The following is a 23,386-nucleotide window of genomic DNA, read 5'->3' as shown; positions in this document are numbered from 1 at the left end:
TAAAAATCAGGCAATTTAGAAGGTGTCTGAATTCTGTAGACAACTCGTCTCTTAGACCATGAGTGAGTTGAAGTACAGTTACCTGGCAGCAAAAAATCAGATAGCTATTGAAAATGTAAGTAGCACTTTATTTATAGATCAGGCCACAGGTTACAAAATTAAAACCAAGCAGTAGTGTTGAACTAGCTGTACCAGCCGTATCAGTCCATTCACCTCTGGTCATTCAGCACGGTAGTAAGCAAACGCTTGGTAAGGCAGATGGAGACATATTTATAGTCTGTCTGGGAAGCTGACTGCCAGATGGAGCAGTTTGTCCTCTTTACCCAGCTGAAATGCCCCTTTTTCCATGGGTTGCTGTAGATAGGCACTGGAGTCTAGCAACTGTTACTTCCCACACATACCGTCTTCTAGGATTTCCTGAGAAATGCTTATTGCATAAATTATATTTTACTTTATATTTGAGATCTCCGTATGTCTTCGGATTAGGCTGAATTTGCCTGTTGGGTCTGGAATATACCATTTTTCCCAGACATCAGTGTATGAAGCAGTTCTTCCCCATGGCTTAAAATGCCCATTCCAATGAAGTAACTTGGCAGCCTTTACAAACTGGGGTGAATATCTTTTTCCAGCACTGGAACCTTTCATTGAGAGAAAAAGAGCCAAGTGGTTGTACTAGTATTAGTCACACACAAGACAATGGCACATCAAACTGCAGAAAACCTAAAGGAAACTGGATATATCCTATCCTTGAGGATAGTCCTTTAGAGATTTAATTATTAGCTTAGGCCTTTGGCTAATTATTTCTACTTACCAAGATGGCGGACATTCCACATTGGGTCAATGGTGGAGTGCTGTTGATAAAATACAATCAGCAGTGGAGGTGTTGTGATGCTGCCAGCCAGTGTTCTGCTATACAATCCCTCTCTTGGTGGGACAGAACAAATTTAAGCTGTTAGTGAAGAATCCTGACCAATTCCTGTTAGTCAAGACCCCCAGGGTTGAAATACAAGAGTTTCACAGGTAGGCCAGTTATATACATACTCTACATTGAGTTTCATCCATTTTTCCAGCTGGTTAGTTATATTCTGTCTTTTCCATTCTGTCAAGTTTGCAACAAAAACTCCAGGATTAAATGAGCAGGTGCTGGCTTTCATGGAAAGTTTACGAATTCTTTCCTTTTTATAGTCAAGATATCCAATGTAATTGTACTAAAAACATAAAGGGATAAATCGTATATTTATGGCTTCGAATAGAATAGATATAATTTGATAGCCAGTAAAGAAAAAATCTGCTTATTAAACTATGACTTCTCACATTGTTAGTGAAGGGTTGTACATAAATGAAATAAAACTGACATTTGGGATTTCAAGTTAGACAGAATAGGAACCTAGAGTAAACATATTAAGCCCAATGTTCAAGGAGAATTAGGTGTGAAATCTATGAACCAGTCTATAGGAAGGCAAACTTGACTGTTGGGACAAAATACTTGGGGAATATAAAATGCAGCAAAAAAAGAATTCATGGAAGGGGTCTAATAAGTAATTTACCTGGTTCCCTGCTCCACGGATGACAACTTTAGTAGAAGTTGAATCACAGTCTTCTGAAAATGCAGCTGCATGTCCTGGCTTGAGTGGTGTGTTGTAGAGGGCGAGAATATCACCTGAAATAGATAAGGTGTAAAGTTAACACTTTGAGTTGTCTCAAGATTCCCTATTCCTCCCACTTCTTAGGATGACCTTTTATAGAATACCATGAATAAGACAACCACTATAGCCCACACTCTGCACCCAGAATAATACTGATAGTGACATTCTTTGGTACCTTGCACAATTACATCATCATCCATATATATGGCCTTCTTTGCACTGGGAACCAGAATTGGCAGGTAGAACCTTGCAAAGGTTAACTGGGAAAGGAAAAGGAAAGAGGCATGGGCACAGAATTCGTGAGTGGCTCTGCTTTCATTTACTAGAAACTCCCAGAATGCTCAATACCCATGCAGGAGAAGACAGCTGAAGGTCTCTTAAAACTGCCCAGGCATGGTCCCCAGGGAACTACTTGGCACTGTACCACAGTTACCCAGGTATTACAGTAATGTCCTAAAACTCCCAAGTACAAACAAGAGTGCGTGAAACTCACTGGTTTTATGGATTCCCCCTGGTCAGGATCCTCCTTTACTTTCCCTTCCAAAAGTTTAGTGTCAAAATTCACAATTTTGTACCTGATGCTTTTCAGGGTACTGCTGCTGAGCCAGGACCTGATAAAAATAAAGCACCAAATTTGTTTTAAATAATCATGTTTCAAAACCAGAGCCTTACCTTTGTGCCTTCTAATGAAGGCATAATGGAAGAGAACCCTAAGAACCAAACAGGTGTCTGCAAGCCCCTTACTTCTCTGAGCCTTGGTTTCCTCATCTGAAGTGAGCATATTGACACCCAAGTCCCACCTTGAACCAGGATTCTATGGTAATGGATAGTGCTCCCATCAGGCTCACACAAGATCACTCTTCTGACACTAAAACTGCTGTAGAAAAACTCACTGGAAATGAGAACATCTCACCACATGGACCATTCAACACTTGGCTCTCCAAATAACATGAGTGAAGAAAATGAGTCAGTGTGATAGTGAAAGCTAATTGTCAACAAGGCTGGTGATCAGTCTGTTACAGACTCAACAGTGTGGGAACGAATTCCTCCAACAGAGTGTAAGGTGCTGCCTGCAAGAAAAGTCATTGTTCCCTAAAGGAACTGCACATTTTCCCTTGGTCCATTTCTTGGTTTTTGTTTTTTTTTTTTAAAGATTGGCACCTGAGCTAACAACTGTTGCCAATCTCTCTTTTTTCCTGCTTTGTCTCCCCAAATCCCCCCAATACATAGTTGTATATTTTAGTTGCGGCATGTGAGACGCCGCCTGAGCGTGGCCTGATGAGCAGTGCCATGTCCTGCCCAGGATCCAAACCTAGTAAAACGCTGGGCTGCTGAAGGGGAGCATGTGAACTTAACATGCCCACAAGGCCAGCCTCCTTGTCCATTTCAAATCAGGATTTCATGGGCACAATGTTATTTCTGTAGTCTGTTTTAATGCAATATTTGTTTCTGCATTATTTTGGATGATTTCTGAGTTTTTAAAATACGGAAAAATAATTCATGGTAACTTTCACAAACTAAACACAAACTGTGGAAAAAGCCACAAGGACAGAAATGTTTTAGAACTTTGGCAACTATCAAGATGTTTCTTTGAATAAACTTTGTAAATATGAATTCAAAGCATTTTGAAAACATGGATGACACTCTCCACCAGATTGGGTTTCTGTTATTAATCACTACAGTTATATAATCGTAAGGACTGTTTACTGAGTGGTTATTATATGCTTTGTGCTTTTAATATATTTTCTCATTTATTTGACGGCACAATACTCTAAGCTGGATATTTTTTTTAAGATTATGATAGTTAACAACCTTGTGAAATTAGTTATCCATCATTATTAGTCATGTTGTAGGTACACCACTTCACCCCTAGTGCCCTCCCTCCACTCCCCCCTTTCCCTTGGTAACCACCGATCAGTTTTCTTTGTCTTTGTGTTAACTACCACCTATGAGTGGAGTCATACACAGTTCGTCTCTCTGTCAGTAAGCTGGATATTTTTACCCCATACTTACAGAAGAAGAAGCAGGCTCCAAGGGGTTAAGTAATGTTCCCCAATCACTCTGGGCCAGGATCTGGATCAGTTCTATATTCACATCACACTACCTTGCCATTGCTCCCATGTCCCTTCCCACTCTAGACCAGAACTACTCAGATATGTCCATAAGAGAAGGGACTTGTAACAGGATGTAAATCAACATATTGTTTCCTTCAATGAGAAAGTCTTATTACTAAAAAATAGCGTGAGTTAACAGCGTGCAGAGTGAGAGTTGATTTACATCTTGGCACAAGTTGTGTCCTTTCTGCTATCATGGGGACATGCTTATACAATCACAAGGAAAAACATGTCATGTGCAGTTCATATGTGGTATAATCTCAACTGAATAGAAAAAATATATACACAGAAAAAACCATTCCTGGATTGGCAAATTGCCTGCTCTAGAGCATCCTCTAGAAGCAGAATCATTAGGCAAGCAGAATCATTAGGCAAGCAGAGCTCACCGGAGATGGTCTGCTGTACCGTTGAGTGTAACAATGTAGAAAATCACACTGGAGCGAGTGTTGTGCTGAATGCTGTTTATGGCTGCAATGGCCCCCCCGAGCCTATCTTCAGATGCAGCAATGACCACTGGAATCTCCTCTTGTCTCCCGTCTACCACATGTCGGGGAATATTTGGGACAAAGTCTATGGGCTGAAGCCCCACAATTCCTGAATCTGCAAAGAACACAAGGAAGGTGCTGTGATACAAATACAATCTCATGAGCTTTTGATGCAGAGCCTAGGAAAGAGGTAAGATGAGGATTACGATAGTTGTTTACCTCATTCTCCCCCATTACAATGTGAAGCATACAGCCTACGAATCACGTGACCTTTATTGTTTTGCTATATGTAACCAGGCTTTTGGAAAAGCAGAAGCACTTTAAAAAGCTAGGTTGCCAGAATTCTGATACACTACTGGTGGGAATATAACAAAATCTTTATATAATACATTTTGGCAATTTGTATCAAGAGCTTTAAGGTACACGGACTTTGACCCAATAATTCCTCTTGCCTCTCTTAAGGATAAAATCTGAGAGGTAATCAGAAGTCACAATTTTATTTATAATTGTGAAAACCAAGAAATAAACTGAAAAGTTGTTTTTCAAACTATGAATCATATCCCATAAGTAGGCATGAAATCAATTTAGTGGGTCACGATCAGTTCCTAAATTGGAACAGAACATTAGAAAATATGAGAGTGCATCACACACAGCAACTGCAAGTACTGTTTTGTAAACTTTCGTTTTTGCCTTTTATATTACTCATTTACTCATTTATCATTCATTGAACACTGAGTGCATACTATGCCAGGCAATATCTAGGCACTTGGGTTACTACCATGAATAAGACAGACGAATCTCTGCCATCTTGAAAGATAGGTAGGTAGAAAATAAGCAAATACACATGTATATGTGTATGCTGTATGTAACTCATTTCTTACTGTGAGGTTGCCATCAAAAGCATCTGTAAGTCACTGTACCAAAAGACTTTTTCTTGTGGAAACAAACTGTGGCATTGAAACTCTATGTGAAGAGTTTCTACTGTCATGGTGACATGCTTAGGATATAATCATGTGGAAAAACATGTCATGTGCAGTTTATATATAGTATAACCTTAACTGTATGGAAAAAAATATATACGTAGAGAAAAAAAACTGGAAGGTACTAAGCCAAAATGTTAATAATAGTTATCTTTAGGCAATGAAATAATTCATTGTGAATATTTACTGAGCACCTCCTATGTACCAGCCATCATCCACAGGCACAGGAGATAAAGCAGTGGACCAACTGCCCTCCTGGAGCTTGAATGCTACTTTCTTTTTTATGAATGTGCCCACCAGGAGCATGCATAACTTTACGTACATATCTATATATACATATAAATACACACACATGTATATAAACACTGCTATAAAATATGCTATCAGAGCACTTGGGGAAAGCTATCAGTTATGGCGGGTGGCAACCCAAAAATGATTTTTGACAAACACTCTGCAGCCTCAAACATCCCTCAATACCAAGGCAGAGTGGTATGAACAACTAATTTAAAAGAAATGGCAATGGAATTACACAATAAAGTGATTTTTAAAATCAGTTGACAAGGCTGTATGGTTTTTTCTACTAGAGTCCTGCTGATAGAGTTCCACAGGTTAAAGGAAAGTAACAGGCGAAGTAACCAGACTGACACTTTAGTGAAAAGAGCAGACATCAAACACCAGAGACACTCACCTGTCCCCACCTTCTGAAGCCCTGCCCAGCTGAAATGTGAGCAGACAGCAGCCCAAGGAGGCTCCTCTACGGCCTCTGATTTGGTGAAAAGGGATCTTCTGTCAGATCAAACCCTTAGCAAACAAGTGCACAGCAGGGAGAATGGGGGGCAGGGGTTGCAAGAGCACAGTGAGTACCACCACGCCTCTCCCAGAGTGTTTAGTAGCTTTTGTAAGGCCCAGAAGAAAGCTTTCTTTTCCTTTAACCTAGTGATGTAACTTAGAATGTGGGACATAGGGAACTCCAGGTCCTCAACAGATGCCAAGGCATTAGTAAGGGTTCCCATACCTGAAACCTCGTTCTTTAGCAAACTGCTCAGGCCAAGGAAGTTATGGTGCAAAACCAGTAAGAAGAGAGCAACGGCCAGGACCAGGATGATGATGTTTACTGAAACACAGAGGGGAAAGCCTGCATTACATCTCTAGACCTTTTGACTAGGTATAAAAACAACATAACTTGTAGAAAGAGCATACCTTTACGGAATGACATCTTTCTCTTCTGTCTTACATAAATTTTAGTTATTAACCCTACAAAACAAAAACAAGCCCCCAAAGTCAGCAGGTACATGAGAATGGCCATTAAAATGCCTAAATTCAGGGAGAAACAAGAAGTGCATATGGTATTTTCTGCCAGAAAATTTGAATAGCTTTGAATTAATAGTTTCCATTTTGAATTAATAGTTTCCAAGAACCCAATTTGGGATCTGAGTTTTTTATGGTAGTCATGATGATAAACTACTTCCAAATAACTTGGAGAAACAGCCTACATTATATGCTGCTAGATGAAAAGCAAAAGAAATTCTACCAAGAGGAATACTTGAGGTCTAACCACTATGGAAACATTTTCTGAATGAATTTCCACTTAAAATTCCTAGTTAAATGAGACATGGACTCAGTTGTCTGTGATCAAGTAACCTGAGGTCAGCCTCATCAGTACAAAACATCCCTGTTTCAAGCTATAGTCCATTCACCTTTAATTGGAATTATAAGAAAAAAAGATTTTCCAAATTCATTTGAAACTGTAGCAGAGAAACAATCTTAAAAATTCACAAAATCCAATCTTGCTATCACAAGTTTAGTGTATTTTCAAAAATTAAAAATCTGCTAAAAGAAAAAATGAGCTTCTTCCCAGGGCTTCATCTCTGTTGGTTAACTCCCATGTCTTAAGAAAGGGGTGCCTATGGGGTCGGCCCGGTGGTGCAGCGGTTAAGTCCACAAGTTCCGCTTTGGTGGCCTGGGATTCACCGGTTCAGATCCCGGGTGCGGACATGGCACTGCTTGGCAAGCCGTGCTGTGGCAGGCATCCCACATATAAAGTAGAGGAAGATGGGCATGGCTGTTAGCTCAGGGCCAGTCTTCCTCAGCAAAAAAGAGGAGGATTGGCAGACGTTAGCCCAGGGCTAATCTTCCTCAAAAGAAAAAAAAAGCAGTGCCTAATATTGTCACTCTGCTTGTGGCTTGTGCCCCCCAGCTCATCTGATGCCTTCACTTTTTAAAAACAAATAATTCAATGGAAACAAGACTGTAGGTGGAACTAAATTAAACGGTTAGATTTCTACAACAATCTCTGGGTAATGTTTCCTTAAGAATAGATTTTATACAACCAGGCTATAGTGATCCTACATTTGAGACCTCTACCCTCTTCTACTTCACCTTCCCCCAGGGGGGAACCTGACATTTACATAAGGCTTTTAACTTTACAAAGCACTTTCAAATACAGCGTACTTTTAAAATCAAAGTAAGTTTGAATTAATTTCACCTTAAGTAAAGTGTGTGCATATCAGACATTTGGTTTCTCAAGGCCATTGAAAAAAGGAGAAATAATTGAAGGGCTGTTTAAAAAACTGGAGATCACAGACCAGATTACAAATTTCCGAGAAAATAATTCAAATTCCCAAAAGACAATCTAAAACACACACACACACTCTCTCTCATTTCTTTCTAGAGCAGTATAGATAAAGTACATTATACCAATGATCTTCCTTTTTAAAGAATACACATCATTATATACCCTGAGCCATGTGCCTCTATCACATTGTGGGCTGAGCCTTACCCATAGAAGCTGGCAGACTGGGAGCTGCTCAAAGCTCTAACATCTGCCAGCTTTAGCCAACTTCCACCAAGACTGGAGAAAACGATCTCCCTCAAAGAAATCTCATTTAGTTAACAGTACAAAAGACAGTGTTTTAGCTCAACAACTTCCATAAGTTACTTACAGGTAGTATGTGGATTGAGAGGCACATATATCTGTGCTATTCCAGTTAGCTAGACACAAGAAAAACACAATCCTATCAGGTATTTGATGTATGTAAGTAGATTAGCACGGCAGAAACCACTTGCTCCAAAAACTCTTCCACAGTTATCTATATGCAAAATGCCAATTATTATGGAGTATGTCTGATTCATATTTCATTTCCTGGTGCTTCCCTGGTAATGGAATTCATTAATCTGATTAGAAGAAATTCTCAAAACAAACCTGCGTGTAGACCCTGGGATGGGCAACAGTGGCTGTATTTTTTGTTAGACCACACAACTGTGTACAATTTGATCAGCAATATTCAATTGGTCACTATGAAAATTAATATTTCTTGTTTAGAAATTTTAAAACTTTCATTCCCAAATCACTCACAAAACACACACACACCCCCCAAGGCAGGCAAACCCAGAGATATGGGTGAAGAAACCTTAGGGAGAAAGACGACTATTTTTTTTAACTTGCGCTTGCATTAGTACCCACATTCTCAGCAGCTTTGCTCACCTTTTCTGCTTTCCCTCCTATTTCTATGTACATGAAAGGCCATTCCACTGATGCTCTGCAACCTACCTGTAATTGTTTCCTTGGTGCAGCATCAGCACACTCTTTCCCTCTCTGCTGGATTACAGCCATCAGCATATTATCATGCTCTGGGTTTGTTTTTTTTTTTTTGAGGAAGATTAGCCCTGAGCTAACTACTGCCAATCCTCCTCTTTTTGCTGAGAGAGACTGGCCCCGAACTAACATCCATGCCCATCTTCCTCTACTTTATATGTGGGACGCCTACCACACCATGGCTTTTTTGCCAAGCGGTACCATGTCTGCACCCGGGATCCGAACTGGCGAACCCCGCGCCACCGAGAAGCAGAAGGTGTGAACTTAACCGCTGCGACACCGGGCCGGCCCCAGTCTGGTTTTAATTTTAAAAATTAATTTAAAAAACTTAAAGTTAATTTTTTTAAAATTTAAAAAAATTTAAAAATTTTAATTTAAAAAAAAGACATCACTCCCCACGCTCCAGCTGACCCACAAACCCATTTCTCTGCTCCCCCTCACTCTAAAAGCTTGAGAAGATTTAAAGTCTCTAGCTCCACTTCTCCTCTTGTTCTCTCTTCAGCCTCCTCCAACCAGACTTCTGTCCCTACTGCTCCATTCAAACTGGTCTTGTCGAGGTCACCAAAGACCAAAGTTATCGTTCTATCTTCCTCTCACCCATCCCTTCAGAGGCCATCAGGGAAGTTCACCACTCCCCCTCCTCAATTATGAAGTTATCTCATTTGTTTCTTTGTCTTTCCTGACTAGAATGTAAGCTCCAAGAGACCCCAATGAAAATGTTTAGCAATGCATCCCCGCCAACTAAAACCGTGTCTGGCAAATGGTAGTAGGTACGATATTTGTGAAATGATCTTGTTAATCTAGGAGCAAGGCTGATTCTCAGCTCAGAAAGGGAAAGCCATCTTTTTTTTTTTTTTTTTGAGGAAGATTAGCCCTGAGGTAACATCTGCTGCCAATCCTCTTCTTTTTGCTGAGGAAGACTGGCCCTGAGCTAACATCCCTGCCCATCTTCCTCTATTTTATATGTGGGACACGTGCTACAGCATGGCTTGATGACCAGTGCAGAGGTCCACACCTGTGACGTGAACTGGTAAACCCCATGCCGCTGAACCCCAGGCCGCTGTTAACTGCTGTGCCACCGGCCGGCCTGAGAAAGCAATCTTTGATGATAATCATGAAAACAACTTCCAACACAAGGAAAGACATGGATTCCGATGGAGATCTCTCTCAAATGGAACCTGAAAACTTCCTTTTCCCATCATATCGTCATAGCTCAAATACCTAAAAGTCTATACAGCAACTGCTACCCTGTGAAGTGCATTTACAGAGGATAACACAAAGGGACATGTCTATTTCTAGATACAAGAGGTCTGTTTAGTTTCTGCCAGGCTGAAGGCACTAAAGACATTCACTTTCTCCTACCTCTTCATCTGGCTAGCTCCTACTTGGCTTTCAGGAGTCAAGGGAGCCTCCCCAAAACCCTACATTCAGCCGCACTCCTCCACCCCACCCCGGGTTCCCACATCCCCCGGGGGCTCCCTATCCTAGAATTAATCCAGCTGTCATATATTTCTGGGGTTATGTGGCAGTCTCCCTTGACACACTCTGGGCTCTAGAAAGGCAAGGGCCTGGTGTTGGTCACAGCGGCACAAAAAAAGGTGCTGTGAATGTTTGCTGATTGCATGAATGAGGGAGGCAGCCACACACCAACCTGCCCTGAGAGTGCCTGGAATCCCAACGTCTGTGACCCTGACATGCAACATAGCATAGAGGCCAGAGAGCCTGCAGGAACCCACAGGCCCGCGTACCCCAGAACGGTTTCTCTCCGAAATGTGGGCAACCCACCTCGCTCAGAGCAACCGGGGAGGGCCTAAGCTTTTGAGATAGACACCAGCCTTGAGAGGGAGAGCGAACCTTGGCTGGTCTCAATCAGGAGGGCCCAGTGAAGCCGGCGAGCATGTTGGTGGGCCAACTTGGAGACTCCCGGGGTGCTAACCCTCTCCACACTGCTGCGAGGGTCTGTCGAGAAGGGGGTCCCCTCTCCGAGGGGATTCCCTTTTTCTCGAGGATGTGGCCTGGGGTAGTCTCCTCTAAATTCGGGGGATCACTAGGGCCCTCTTACGCTTAGGGATGAGCAAGGGGGTGTGTGACACTCCGGGGGTTCCCCTGAGGCCCAGAGAGCCCCGAGTTAGGAGGTGAGCAAGCCGTTCCCCTTGGACGCTCCCCGCGGCCGCCCTTACCTGCAGCCGGAGGAGGAGGAGCTACCACAGCCGCCGCCGCCGCCCGCGCCCCGGCCCGCCCCGCCAGCTCAGCGCCCGCGCCGCAGGCCCCGGGGCCCAGCCCGCCGCCGGGCCGCCCGCGTCCCCTGCACTCCGGACCAAGCCCGCCTGCCCGCCGGCTCCGCTGCAGCCACGCAGCCCTGCAAGCCCCAGCCCGCCCACCGCTCTGACTGCGAAAGCATCGCGCCGAGCAGGCGCCGCCGGGCAGCCCCGCCGCCGGGGTCCTCGCCGAGGAAAGCCCGTCGCCATGGAGACGGGACGCGCGCCGGCAGCAGTTAGGTCGCCGGGGCGCAGTCGAGGACTGTTTTGGGGAGCCAGGCCGCGACTTCCGGCACCCAACAGCACTAACGGCGAGCCCTTCACGGGCGCGCGATGCCTCGGCTCGGCCGCCACGGTCGCCACCTCAGCCCTCGCGGGCCGCGCGCCGGGCCACAAACAGCCCCGAAAGCGCAGGTCGCCTAGCGAACGCGCGGGGCGGGGCCGCGGGCCGTCCGGGTCTGTCACAGACATCCGCTTCCGGGGCCGCGGCCATCGCGCTCCTCGGCTCGGCAGGCGCGCGAGGCTGTGCACAGGACCAGACTCCAGCCCTTACCGTCCTCGAGTCGCGGCCACCCTCGCTCCGCCGCCCGCCGCCTGCACTCTGTCGCCCGCCTCCTCAGCCAGTCATGCTGGAGCACCTGAGCTCGCTGCCCACGCAGATGGTGAGGGCGCGGCCCACCTCGGCCCCAAGATCCTCGCGAGCCGCTCGCGAGCTTGGCAGCTTCGCACCCCTTGTCCGAGCACCCAGCCGGTGCTGCGCGGTTCCTGGCCTGGATGGCTACCTTACACTCCCTTCCCGGAATGGTGCTTCCTGGGTCCTCTTTTCTCTTCCCCCGCGAGGATGCCCCTGCCCGTGCTCCGTTGGGATGCTTCACTTCCCCCGGGAAACCCAGAACTTCATTCCTTACCCAGGTCCTTGAGGAGAGCCCCTGATGTTGGGGTTGCCCTGTGCCAAAGCTGTGAGGCCAGAGCAGGAATCGTACCTCTTCGGTGGCGGCACCAATTCCTCCTTTGCTCTCTTTCACCTCTAGGATTACAAGGGCCAGAAACTAGCTGAACAGATGTTTCAAGGAATTATTCTTTTTTCTGCAGTAAGTATTGGTTTTGCATAATCTTTTTCTTTCTTCTCTTCGCTCCCTACCCCCACTCCCCGCCTCCGGCTTGACTGTATTTAATATATTTTGTTTGTCTCTAGATAGTTGGATTTATCTATGGGTACGTGGCTGAACAGTTCGGGTGGACTGTCTATATAGTTATGGCCGGATTTGCTTTTTCGTGTTTGGTAAGAAATTTGTGGATGTTTGGATGTTAGTGGCTACTTAAGTTTTCTGAATTGGGTTGATTTGGTTGGACCTAGTAGTGAGAACTGGCACCAACTTTTCCCTCATCTTTCCCATCAGTGTTTCCCCTTGCTATCATTGGAAAAGCAGAATGCCAAATAGTGTCAGATGACTTAAAACTGCATAAAAGGATACAGCTCATTTCTTTTGGCAGCTGCTCCAAGCAATAATCTTAAGGTCAAAGGTAGCAGGAATTTCTTAGGGTCTTTACGTTGCTCTTTCTTCATCCTTCTTTTAGTTTTTAAAGCCATATGTGTAAACATTGAGACTTGTTCCCATCTCTTGTCTGGGCAGTGGCACAGTTTTCATAGGAATGTCAGGTTTTGTGTTATTTTTACCTTTAGCATAGGAGTCATTTGGGAACCAGGCATTATACATAATGCTCTTTTAAACTTTTAATGGCTATAACTGTCGCATTTTCTCTGTTCTGGCCCAGCTGACACTTCCTCCATGGCCCATTTATCGCCGGCACCCCCTCAAGTGGTTACCTGTTCAAGACTCAGGCACAGAAGACAAGAAACCAGGGGAAAGAAAAATTAAGAGGCATGCTAAAAATAATTGATTGGGCTTTCATGATTCGGCTTTACTATTGCACCTGCTTTTGTTTCGTATGAGATGAGCTAAATTTCAAACCCAAAACATGGGCTAAAACCCATCTATGCTCTTACAGCACAGCTGTGTTAAGATTTTGTTCTCTTTATATTTCACTTCTAACTCAGTTGGGTTTTGATTTATAAATGTTTTAGACCTTCTCTTCATAATCTTCCTCTGAAATGGAGAACAGAAAACACAAGTATGCAAAGTTTCTTTCAGGTCTACAACAATAATGAATAAATGATAGTACAATCTAACTATCAAAGTTTTATAATTCATTATTAGTAGTTAAGCTGTTTTAATGTTTTCAATTAAAACTCACAGTGCAAGTCTTATGTCTAAAGAGTCTTTTGTTCATTGTTCTGCAAGCAAGACTGTTAGTAAAAACCAAAGTGAGAAGTTCATGGTTCTGAAAGTATCAGTAAGCACCATTTCTGTTTTCTGTAGCTGCAAGTTCCTAATATACATTTTTCTTAATAACAGTGTAAGCACCTATGAAAAAATTTACTCATGTAAATTTGTGGTAAAGTAATAATTTGGTACCACTAAAACAAGGCTGTTAAGCAGAAAACATTTAAGCCATGCTTTACCTGAGATGGACCAAACTGAAAACCCATAGAGCTGTAAATTCCTTTTAAATTTTCCAGAGTGCTAAAGAGAAAAATGTTCTAAAGGTCTTGTTTGAGGGATGGGAATGGGAGAGTTATTATAAGTAATATTGTATTTCTCAATACCAGCATAGAGGACTTCCAAACTATGAGTTTTAAAAAAGGAGCAAAGACCTTAATACAATGAAAATCAGGAAAGGTTTAAAAAAAAAAGGACAGAAGAAAAATTAGGAAGGCAGAAATAAGGCCAACCATATCAGTAAGTATAATACATGTGATTAAAAAGTTAGGAGCTCGCAAATAGGATAAAAATCAAGTTACCTCATATTCTCAAAATGACACCCAAAGGCTGAAAACAGGAGCAAGGATATATTAGGCAGATACAAGCATAAAAGAGGAGTAATAGTGAAAAAGATACTTAGTATGAGAAAGCATTAAATGCGGCAGAGAAGGACATTTCATAGCTGCTAAGATGTCACTGTTAGGAATCATGCCTTGAATAAGATGTGAAATGTATAAAGCAAAGACTGCTACATATACAAGAGTTTGGCAAAGCTACACTTTTGGTAGGAGACCAACTCTCTTACCTTTCAGATTTTGATAGATAAGTGGACAGGCAAGTCACAGGAAGACTTCTGCACTTGTTCCCTCCCTGTACCTCGAACGTCTTCCCTCAAATATACATGACTTGTCTCTCCTTTCATTCAGGTCGCTACCCAGATATCACCATAAAGAAGCATTTCCTCCTACCCTATCAAAGTGGTATGCCCCATCGTTCTATATCCACTTAGCCTGCTTTATTTTTCATGGAATTTAATATATATCAGTATATATTTGTTAATTGTCCTCCTTCAAACATAAGCTCCATGGGAACAGGACCTTGTTTTGCTCACTGCTATTTGCCCAGTGCCTACAAGAGTACATGACACATTATAGGTGCTCAATATTTACTAAATGAAGATACAGAGCTGCACTGTCCAAGATGGTGGCACTAGTCACATGTGTCTATTTAAATTTAATTAAAACTAAACTAAAAGTTTCTCAAACTAGCCACATCTCAAGAGATCAACAGCCATATATAGCTACTGGCTACTGTATTAGTGCAGATAGAGAACATTTCCATCATCACAAAATTCTACTGATCAGGTCTTATGTAGGTTGGAATAATTAATAAAGTGATTCTGCTGGGGCCAGCCCCATGGCCAAGTGGTTAAGTTCGCGTGCTCCACTTTGGCGGCCCATGGTTTCACCAGTTTGGATCCTGGGCACGGACATGGCACTGCTCATCATGCCATGCTGAGGCAGCATCCCACATGCCACAACTAGAAGGACCCACAACTAAAAATATACAACTATGTACCAGGGGGCTTTGGGGAGAAAAAGGAAAAATAAAAAAATCTTTAAAAAAAAATAAAGTGATTCTGCCTGCGTGTAACAGAATTAACCTTTATTGAATAGGGCCATTCCAATAATGGATCATGTACTGAGCCACGGGGAAAAACAATTCCAAGAAACAGAGGTTGTACAGGTCATATTAACAACACTGCAATGTAGCTGGAGCAAGGAGATAGAATTTCCTTGGCTTTCTAAATATATAGAAATAAACACTTCTAAAACAGAAAGTCAAGACCAGAATTATTGACTATTTAGAGGCTAATGTCAAAAAGAATATCATATCAGGGGCTGGGCCTGTGACCTGGTGGTTAAGTTCAGCGCACTCTGCTTTGGCAGTTCCAGTTCTGTTCCTGGGTGCAGACCTATACCACTCGGTGGCCAAGCTGTGGCAGTGACTCACATACAAAATAGAGGAAGATTGGCACAGATGTTAGCTCAGGGCAAATTTTCCTCAGCAGAAAAAAAAAGGAATATCAAAGTCCCTGAAATGTGGCCAAAACTATGTTGAGAGGAAAATTCATAGTCTTAAAGATATGTTTTATAATTAAGAAAGATGAAAAATGATTACACTCTCGAGAAAAAAGAACCACAAAATAACCAAAAAAATAGTGGGATAAATGAAAACTGAATGAATGTTTAAACAAAATAGAAATATACAGAATGGGAATAAAAAAGTATGGGGGGGAGATTTTTTAACTCTAAGAAAGTAATATGTACAACTTTATACCAATAAGTTAGAAAACTTATGTAAAATCAATGACTTGCCAGAAAGATGTGGATTTCTTAATGCAAGAAATGGTGACTAGCTCAGGAAGACCAACAGTTTACCAAGGATTTGCCCCCTACTAGGCACTGGGACTAGATGGTTTTACAGTTGAGTTCTGACAAACTCTTCAGAGTAAAAATAAGAGGTCTCAGAAACCAGACTATGAGCACTGTCATGGCAGGGAGTGGTGCTTATTCGCCACTGTATCCCCAGCTCCTGGCACAGCACCTGGCACATAGTAAAAACTAAATAAAGGTCTGTTAAGTGACTAGAAAGGGAACATTTCATTAGAGTATTTTATATGTGTGTGTAATTTTCAAAGAAGGTAACATACATTTTTAATTATAAAAACTGAAAACATTTCTGGAGCAGTATTTATTTTTTAGAGTCCCTTGATTACAGAAGTAAAAATTTACTAGTCAAGACTTTTATTTTATAAAAACTATTTCCTAGATGGGCATTACCCCTTATTAAAAAACTAATAAAATTTGTGATATATAATCATATGTTTAAAACACAGGAAGACAACCACTATCTTGATGAAAACAAACTTCAGGAGACAAACATGTCCAACATAACTGAAAAGATCTGGACTTTACTTACAAACTGCTTAATTGGAAAAGGAATTAGTGTTTAAGAAATATTCTTACAAGGGGCCAGCCCAGTGGCATAGTGGTTGCGTTCACATACTCCACTTTGGCAGCCTGGGGCTCACAGGTTCGGATCCCAGGCACTGACCTGCACTGCTCATTGGGCCATGCTGTGTCAGCATCCCACATACAAAAAACAGAGGAAGCACAGATGTTAGCTCAGGGAAAATCTTCCTCACCAAAAAAGAAAAAGAAAGAAATGTTTTTACTGATGGAAGAGTAAATCTAAAAAAACCAGTATGTAAAAACATACTGATTTACAAAGCCAAGATACCTCTTAGTTTCAATTCTGGTATATCCTAAATAAGGTTCATATTAAATGAAAATAAAATATGAAATGTTCATCAATAAGTAAAAAAGGAATTCATTTGCTTAAGTACTAGATACAACTTCATATTTTTTCAATCTCCCAGAATAGCGAACTGACCTTTTTAAAAAGTAATTTATCAACTACTAAGATTATTAACAGTAACAAGTAGTATCACTAGACATATGTCATTTATTTTTCCTATTGCTTTTATCACTACAGTACAATATAAAACTTCTCATCTGACATTTTATGGCCCTGTATTCAAACTAATTAGTACCTTAAAAAAATAAAGTTCTAGATATAAAGTTGGTGGTTAAAGGCTCAGTAAACAGTAACCAAATAAACATAACAGAGTTTTCCTCATAAAGTGAGTAAAATAGCCAAAGGTTTTTTCCTTTCTTTTGTGAGCTTGCTTCATATTATGCTGTTCTGTCCAATTTTTTTCCAGTAAAAATACCCCAAAGAGACGTAAGGATGGTGAATGGCCTCCAGCCATTGTTATGGGTTTGTTTTTGTTTAAGCCAAAAACCTTTGAAAATAGGTCTTTAGTTCTGGCAGTAGACTAGAATAAATTCTCAAAAATTCACATTTTCTTCAAAAAATTTCAACTGGCGAGCTTTCACACTGTAAGTCGTATACTTTTCACCCATGTGCTCCCGCAAATGTACCTATTTGGGAAATATAAAAAGAAAATCACTATGTAGTAGAAAAAATATTCCTGTAACCTTAGAAGAAGGACTTTTCTAAGCATGATACCAAAGGTGAAAACCATATGGGAAAATAGTGTTAGTTCTGTTTACACAAAAATTTAAAACCTCAAGATATCAATAAGTAAAGTCATAAGAAATTAAAAGCAAACAATAAACTAGGGAAAATATTTATAATATACATGCCAAAGAATTAATATCATTGAACTATAAAGAGCTCTTAGAATCAATAAAACACAACAATATTAGAATATTAGAATTGATAAAACAACAGTCAGTCCCATAGATAAATCAGCAAAGACATTTACAAAATAATACAAATAACCAATTAACATACATAAAATTCAACCTGACTAGTAATCAAGAAAATATACTATGTGACACTCTATGTCTGTCTGTTGAAAGAAATGCCTGAAACTAAAATAACACCTAATAATATATTAAGCAGATGTCCTACACCTGATACAATGCACTGAGAAGGACACAACATCACTTCTGTGGTATTCCTGCCAAAAATGCATAATCCAGATCGATTCATGAGGAAACATCAGACAGATCCAAACCAAGGGGGATTTTATAAAACATGTGGCCTATACTCTTCAAAAATATCAAGGTCATGAAAAACAAAGACTGAGTAACTGTCCCAGATTAAAGGGGACATAAAAACTAAATATAAAATGTAATCCTAGTTGGTTCCACATCCAGTATGACATGGTGAGTTCTGCAGACCCTTCCTCAGTGAAACCTGTGAAAACTATTTAAAAAGTCAACCATTTAAAAGTTTCTAGAAATCGTCCTAAGGTCAAACAGCAAATGAAGGCACTTTTTTTTTTTTTCAAGAAAATCTACTAAAACTTAGAACAGGGTTCTAAAATCTGCTTCAAGAAAGTCTAAATCTAAAATCTAAATCTAAAATCTAAAATCAAGAAAACCAACTAAAACTTAAAAACTTGGTGGTAATTGAACCAAGACCAACTACTTTCCTCCCCACTCCCAGCTCAGAGAGACAAAAACTCTATATACTAGACTGCTGAAGTCAAGAACACAGGATTCCCTTTCCCCCTGGCTCCCTAGTCAGAAGGCTGTCTTCCTGGAGGGGTGGGACATCAACATATCTCATGCTGCCCCTAATACTTCTTGTGTTTTAAAAACTTAAACTTAAAACACAATAAATTTTAGGAGTGTGTAACCAAGAGGTAGGAGCTTCCTTCTTACAGTCAGCTTGGACTCGTAGGATGGAGGCTCTACCTTGGGTGCAGGGCCACTGAAAATACTGGGGCCCCAATCACCTTTTCCCCAAACCATAAAGTGAAGATTCCATGCTGGGTGAAATATGTTGAGAAGATGAGAGGCTACTGCCTTTCACACCCACTAAGCTTCTAAAGTGGGGGTATCACTCAGAGACAAGCATGCTATTGTCCCCATTCCCAGCTCTAGAGCTGTGCTCAGAGATTTGGCCTGAGGGGAGAAGAAAGACATAAAACAGCACTAAATCTTTTCCTAAGTGGACTGACTTCATTTGGAACAGAATGTGAAGAAATTCAAGCCTAAGGGCACCCTCAAAAACTGGAGGTAGTGGTGAAAGGGAACTGGGAGGAGATTGGTAGATATACTGGATATATAGGCTAAACTGTAGGCTGGTTACTTCTATGGAAAGAATCAAGAAGCTGAGAGGAGCCTCCCTAGAGTCTGAACAAATCTCAAACTGACCTTGGGAACTACACACAGATGTTACAAATCCCTCCCCCTCAAGCTGAAGCAACTTCCAGGAGATTTAAAGGGATTTAAATATATCATTATGGAGGCCAGCCCCATGCTTGAGTTTCATGCACTCTGCTTCAGTGGCCCAGGGTTTCACTGGTTTGGGTCCCAGGCACAGATATGGCACTGCTCATCAAGCCATGTTGAGGCGGTGTCCCACACAGCACAAGAAGAAGGTCCTACAACTAGAATATACAACTATATGCTGGGGGGCGTTGGGGAGAAGAAGAAGAAAAAGAAAAGAAGATTGGCAACAGATGTTAGCTCAGGTGCCAATCTTTAAAAAAAAAAAAAATATATATATATATATATACATATATTGTTTGAATGCATAACATAGGCATTGTGAAAGTCCCAGAGGAGAAGGAGGAAGAGTGATTATTTGAAGAAATAACTTCCCAAGTTTGATGAAAGACATGAATATAAACATCCGAGAAGCATAACAGACTCCAAGTAGGATGAATATAAAAAGTTCACACCCAGACACATTATAACCAAACTTTTGAAAGACAAAGTGAGAATCTTGAAAGCAGTAAGAAGGAGCATCTCATCACATACAAGGGATCTAAAACAAGATCATTAGCACATTTCTCACCAGAAACACTGGAAGCCAGAAGGCAGTGGGATGATGTTTTCAAAGTGAAAAATGTCAACCAAGAATCCTGTATCTGGCAGAAATGTCCTCCAAAAATGAGAGAGAAACAAAGAAGGAAATCCTACCATTTGTGACAACATGGATGGACCTTGAAAGCATTATGCTAAGTGAAATAAGTCAGAAAGAGAAAGACAAATACTGTATGATCTCACTTATATGCACAATCTAAAAAATACCAAACTCACAGAAACAAAGAAGAGACTGGTTTGTTCCCAGAGGCAGGGGGTAGGGGGTGAGGGTAATGGATAACAGTGGTTAAAAGGTACAAACTTCCAGGTATAAGATAAATAAGTTCTGGGGATGTAATGCTCAGCATGGTGACTATAGTTAACTATACTGGATTGTATATTTGAAAGTTGCTAAGAGTAAATCTTAAAAGTCCTTATCACAAGAAAAACATTTTTTAACTATAACAAGTGAAAAAGATGTTAACTAAACTTGTGGTAATCACTTCACAATGTATACATATATCAAATCATTATGTTGTACACCTTAAACTAACACAATGTTATATATCAATTACATCTCAATAAAACTGGGGGAAACAAAGTGAGGGAGAACTTGAAACATTCCCAGATAAACAAAAGATGAAGAAGTTTGTTACCACTAGATCTGCTTTGCAAGATATACTAAAAGGAGTCCTGCAGGTTGAAAGGAAACAGAAGCAGAAGCTTTTTAGTCTCATGTAGTCCCATTTGTTTATTTTCTGTTTTCCATGCCCGTGTAGACACGGTATTTGAAAAGATGCTGCTAAGACCAGTCAAAGAGGGTACCCTCAAAGAGTGTACTGCCGAGGTTTTCTTCTAGGAGTTTTATGGTTTCAGGTCTTATATTCAAGTCTTTAATCGATTTTGAGTTCATTTTTGTGTATGGTGTAAGACAATGGTCTACTTTCATTCTTTTACGTGTGTCTGTCCAGTTTTCCCAAGACCATTTATTGAAGAGACTTTCCTTTCTCCATTGTATGTTCTTGGCTCCTTTGTCAAAGATTAGCTGTCCACAGATGTATGGTTTTATTTCTGGGCTTTCAATCCTGTTCCATTGATCTGTGTGTCTGTTTTTGTGCCAGTACCATGCTGTTTTGGTTACTATGGATTTGTAGTATATTTTGAAGTCAGGGATTGTGATGCCTCCAGCTTTGTTCTTTTTTCTCAGGATTGCTTTAGCTATTCTGGCTCTTTTGTTCTTCCAAATAATTTTAGGATTCTCTGTTCTATTTCTGTAAGAATGTCATTGGGATTCTGATTGGGATTGCATTGAATCTGTAGATTGCTTTAGGAAGTATGGACATTTTAACTATGTTTATTCTTCCAATCCATGTACATGGACTATCTAACCATTTCTTTATGTCATCTTTGATTTCTTTCAATAATGTCTTACAGTTTTCAGTGTACAGGACTTTCACCTCCTTGGTTAAATTTATTCCTAGATATTTTATTCTTTTTGTTGTGATCATAAACGGGATTGTATTCTTGAGTTCTCTTTCTGCTAGTTCGTTATTAGTGTATAGAAATGCAACTGATGTTTGTAAGTTGATTTTCTACCATGCAACTTTGCTGTAGTTGTTGATTATTTCTAATAGCTTTCTGGTGAACTCTTTAGGGTCTTATATATAAGACCTTTATATATAAGATCATGTTGTCCAGAAACAGCGAGAGTTTCACTTCTTCCTTTCAAATTTAGATCCCTTTTACTTCTTTTTCTTGCCTAACAGCTCTAGCCAAAACCTCCAGTACTATGTTGAATAGGAGCAGTGAGAGAGTACACCCTTGTCTTGTTCCTGTTCTCAGAGGGATGGCTTTCAGTTTTTTCCCATTGAGTATGATGTTGGCTGTGGGTTTGTCATATATGGCCTTTATTATGTTGAGGCACTTTCCTTCTATACCCATTTTATTGAGAGTTTTTTTTTTATCATAAATAGATGTTGGAGCTTGTCAAATGCTTTCTCTGCATCTACTAAGATGATCATGTGATTTTTATTCCTCATTTTGTTAATGTGGTGTATCACATTGATTGATTTGTGAAACTTGAACCATCCCTGTGCCCCTCGTATAAATTCCACACGATCATGGTATTTGATCCTTTTAACGTATTGCTGTATTTGGTTTGCCAATATTTTATTGAGGACTTTTGCATCTATGTTCATCAGCAATACTGGCCTGTAATTTTCCTTCTTTGTTTTGTCCTTGTCTTGTTTTGGTATCAGGGTAAGTTGGCCTCATAGAATGAGGTACGAAGCATTCCATCTTCAATTTTTTGAAATAGTTTGAGGAGGATAGGTATTAAATTTTCTTTGAATGTTTGGTAGAATTCTCCAGAGAAGCCATCTGATCCTGGACTTTTGTTTTTGAGGAGGTTTTTGACTACTGTTTCAATCTCTTTACTTGTGATTGGTCTATTCAGATTCTCTGTTTCTTCTTGGTTCAGTTTTGGGAAGTTGTATGAATCTAAGAATTTATCCATTTCTTCTAGGTAATCCAATTTGTTGGTATAGAGTTTTTCATAGAATTCTCTTACAATCCTTTGTATTTCTGTGGTAGCCTTTGTAACTTTCTCCTCTTTCATTTCTAATTTTATTTATTTGAGCCTTCTTTCTTTTTATCTTAGTGAGTCTGGCTAAAAGTTTGTAAATTTTCTTTATCTTTTCAAAGAACCAGCTCTTAGTTTCACTGACCCTTTCTGTTGTGTTTGTTTGTTTCAATTTCATTATTTCTGCTCTAATTTTTATTATTTCCCTCCTTCTGCTGACTTTGGGCTTGGTTTGTTGTTCTTTTTCTCGCTCTGTTAGGTGTAGTTTAAAATTACTTATCTGAGGTTTTCCTGTTTGTTGAGGTGGGCCTGTATTGCTATGAATTTCCCTCTTAGAACCACTTTTGCTGCATCCCATAAGAGTTGCTATGATGCATTTTTATTTCCATTGGTCTCCAGGTATTTTTTTATTTTTCCTTTGATTTCTTCACTGTTGCCACAGTTGTTCAGTAGCATGTTGTTTAGTCTCCACATGTTTGGACTTTCCCAGCTTTTTTCTTGTAGTTGATTTCTAGTTTCATAGCATTGTGGTCAGAAAAGATGCTTCATATGATTTCAATTTTCTTAAATTTATTGAGGCTTGCCTTGTTTCCCAACATATGGTCTGTCTTAGAGAATGTTACATTTGCAATTGAGAAGGAAGTGTATTCTGCTGTTTTGGGATGGAATGTTCTATATATATCTATTAAGCTCATCTGGTCTAGGTTTTCATTTAAGTACACTATTTCTTTGTTGCCTTTCTGTCTGACTGATCTATCCATTGATGTGAGTGGCAAGTTGCAGTCCCCTACTATTATTGTGTTACTGTTAATTTCTCCCTTTAGGTCTGTTACTAGTTGTTTTATATACTTTTGTGTGCCTGTGTTAGGTGCATATTATTTATAAGTGTTATGTCCTCTTGGTGGAATGTCCCTTTTATCATTATATACTGGCCTTCTTTGTCTCTCACTGCCTTTCTTATCTTGAAATCTGCTTTCTCTGATATAGGTATGG

General features: G+C 40.5%; 3 protein-coding genes across 6 annotated transcripts in view; 1 reads left to right on the top strand and 2 right to left on the bottom strand.

Annotated features, from left to right (window-relative positions):
• Nucleotides 1-107: 107 nt before the first annotated feature.
• GLT8D1 (glycosyltransferase 8 domain containing 1) lies at nt 108-11,268 on the bottom strand. Of its 3 annotated transcripts, XM_070493831.1 has the most exons (11): nt 11,001-11,268; nt 6,426-6,479; nt 6,241-6,339; nt 5,914-5,988; nt 4,147-4,360; nt 2,140-2,257; nt 1,822-1,906; nt 1,548-1,660; nt 1,042-1,208; nt 812-924; nt 108-638 (listed from the first exon to the last, which is right to left on the bottom strand). In XM_070493831.1, exons 2-11 carry the CDS (start codon nt 6,439-6,441, stop codon nt 448-450), a joined length of 1,191 nt encoding a protein of 396 aa, XP_070349932.1. In that variant the 5' UTR covers nt 6,442-6,479; nt 11,001-11,268; the 3' UTR covers nt 108-447. The 3 variants fall into 3 exon arrangements, with proteins under 3 accessions (XP_070349932.1, XP_070349931.1, XP_014682050.2); XM_070493830.1 differs by lacking the exon at nt 5,914-5,988 and having other exon boundaries at nt 11,001-11,124; XM_014826564.3 differs by lacking the exon at nt 5,914-5,988 and having other exon boundaries at nt 10,606-11,062.
• Nucleotides 11,264-13,347, top strand: SPCS1 (signal peptidase complex subunit 1). The gene is made up of 4 exons (XM_014868777.3): nt 11,264-11,740; nt 12,110-12,169; nt 12,274-12,360; nt 12,855-13,347. The coding sequence occupies exons 1-4, from the start codon at nt 11,705-11,707 to the stop codon at nt 12,978-12,980; spliced, it is 309 nt and encodes a 102-aa protein (XP_014724263.2). The 5' UTR covers nt 11,264-11,704; the 3' UTR covers nt 12,981-13,347.
• Nucleotides 13,348-15,822: 2,475 nt separating this feature from the next.
• Nucleotides 15,823-23,386, bottom strand: part of NEK4 (NIMA related kinase 4) — a 39,701-nt gene continuing 32,137 nt past the window's right edge. For both annotated transcript variants that reach the window (XM_014826593.3, XM_070493828.1), the window contains exon 15: nt 15,823-17,409. In XM_014826593.3, the coding sequence (XP_014682079.3) occupies nt 17,317-17,409 (93 nt within the window). In that variant the 3' untranslated portion in view covers nt 15,823-17,316. The remainder of the gene's footprint in view (nt 17,410-23,386) is intronic.

The sequence above is a fragment of the Equus asinus genome, chromosome 21, assembly GCF_041296235.1.
Source record: "Equus asinus isolate D_3611 breed Donkey chromosome 21, EquAss-T2T_v2, whole genome shotgun sequence".
NCBI classification, from domain to species: Eukaryota; Metazoa; Chordata; class Mammalia; order Perissodactyla; family Equidae; genus Equus; species Equus asinus.
Note: the sequence above shows the minus strand (reverse complement) of the source record. Positions and strands in the feature narration are given on the sequence as shown.

What these genes read in the sequence shown, in the direction of transcription:
- GLT8D1 (XM_070493831.1), bottom strand. An exon ending in GCTTCAGAAGGTGGGGACAG is followed by an intron (nt 4,361 to 5,913) that starts GTGAGTGTCTCT and finishes TGTTCTTTGCAG; the next exon opens with ATTCAGGAATTGTGGGGCTT. An exon ending in TCCGTGGAGCAGGGAACCAG is followed by an intron (nt 1,209 to 1,547) that starts GTAAATTACTTA and finishes TTATGTTTTTAG; the next exon opens with TACAATTACATTGGATATCT.
- SPCS1 (XM_014868777.3), top strand. Translation starts at nt 11,705, where the DNA reads ATGCTGGAGCACCTGAGCTCGCTGCCCACGCAGATG. An exon ending in GAATTATTCTTTTTTCTGCA is followed by an intron (nt 12,170 to 12,273) that starts GTAAGTATTGGT and finishes GTTTGTCTCTAG; the next exon opens with ATAGTTGGATTTATCTATGG. An exon ending in GATTTGCTTTTTCGTGTTTG is followed by an intron (nt 12,361 to 12,854) that starts GTAAGAAATTTG and finishes GTTCTGGCCCAG; the next exon opens with CTGACACTTCCTCCATGGCC.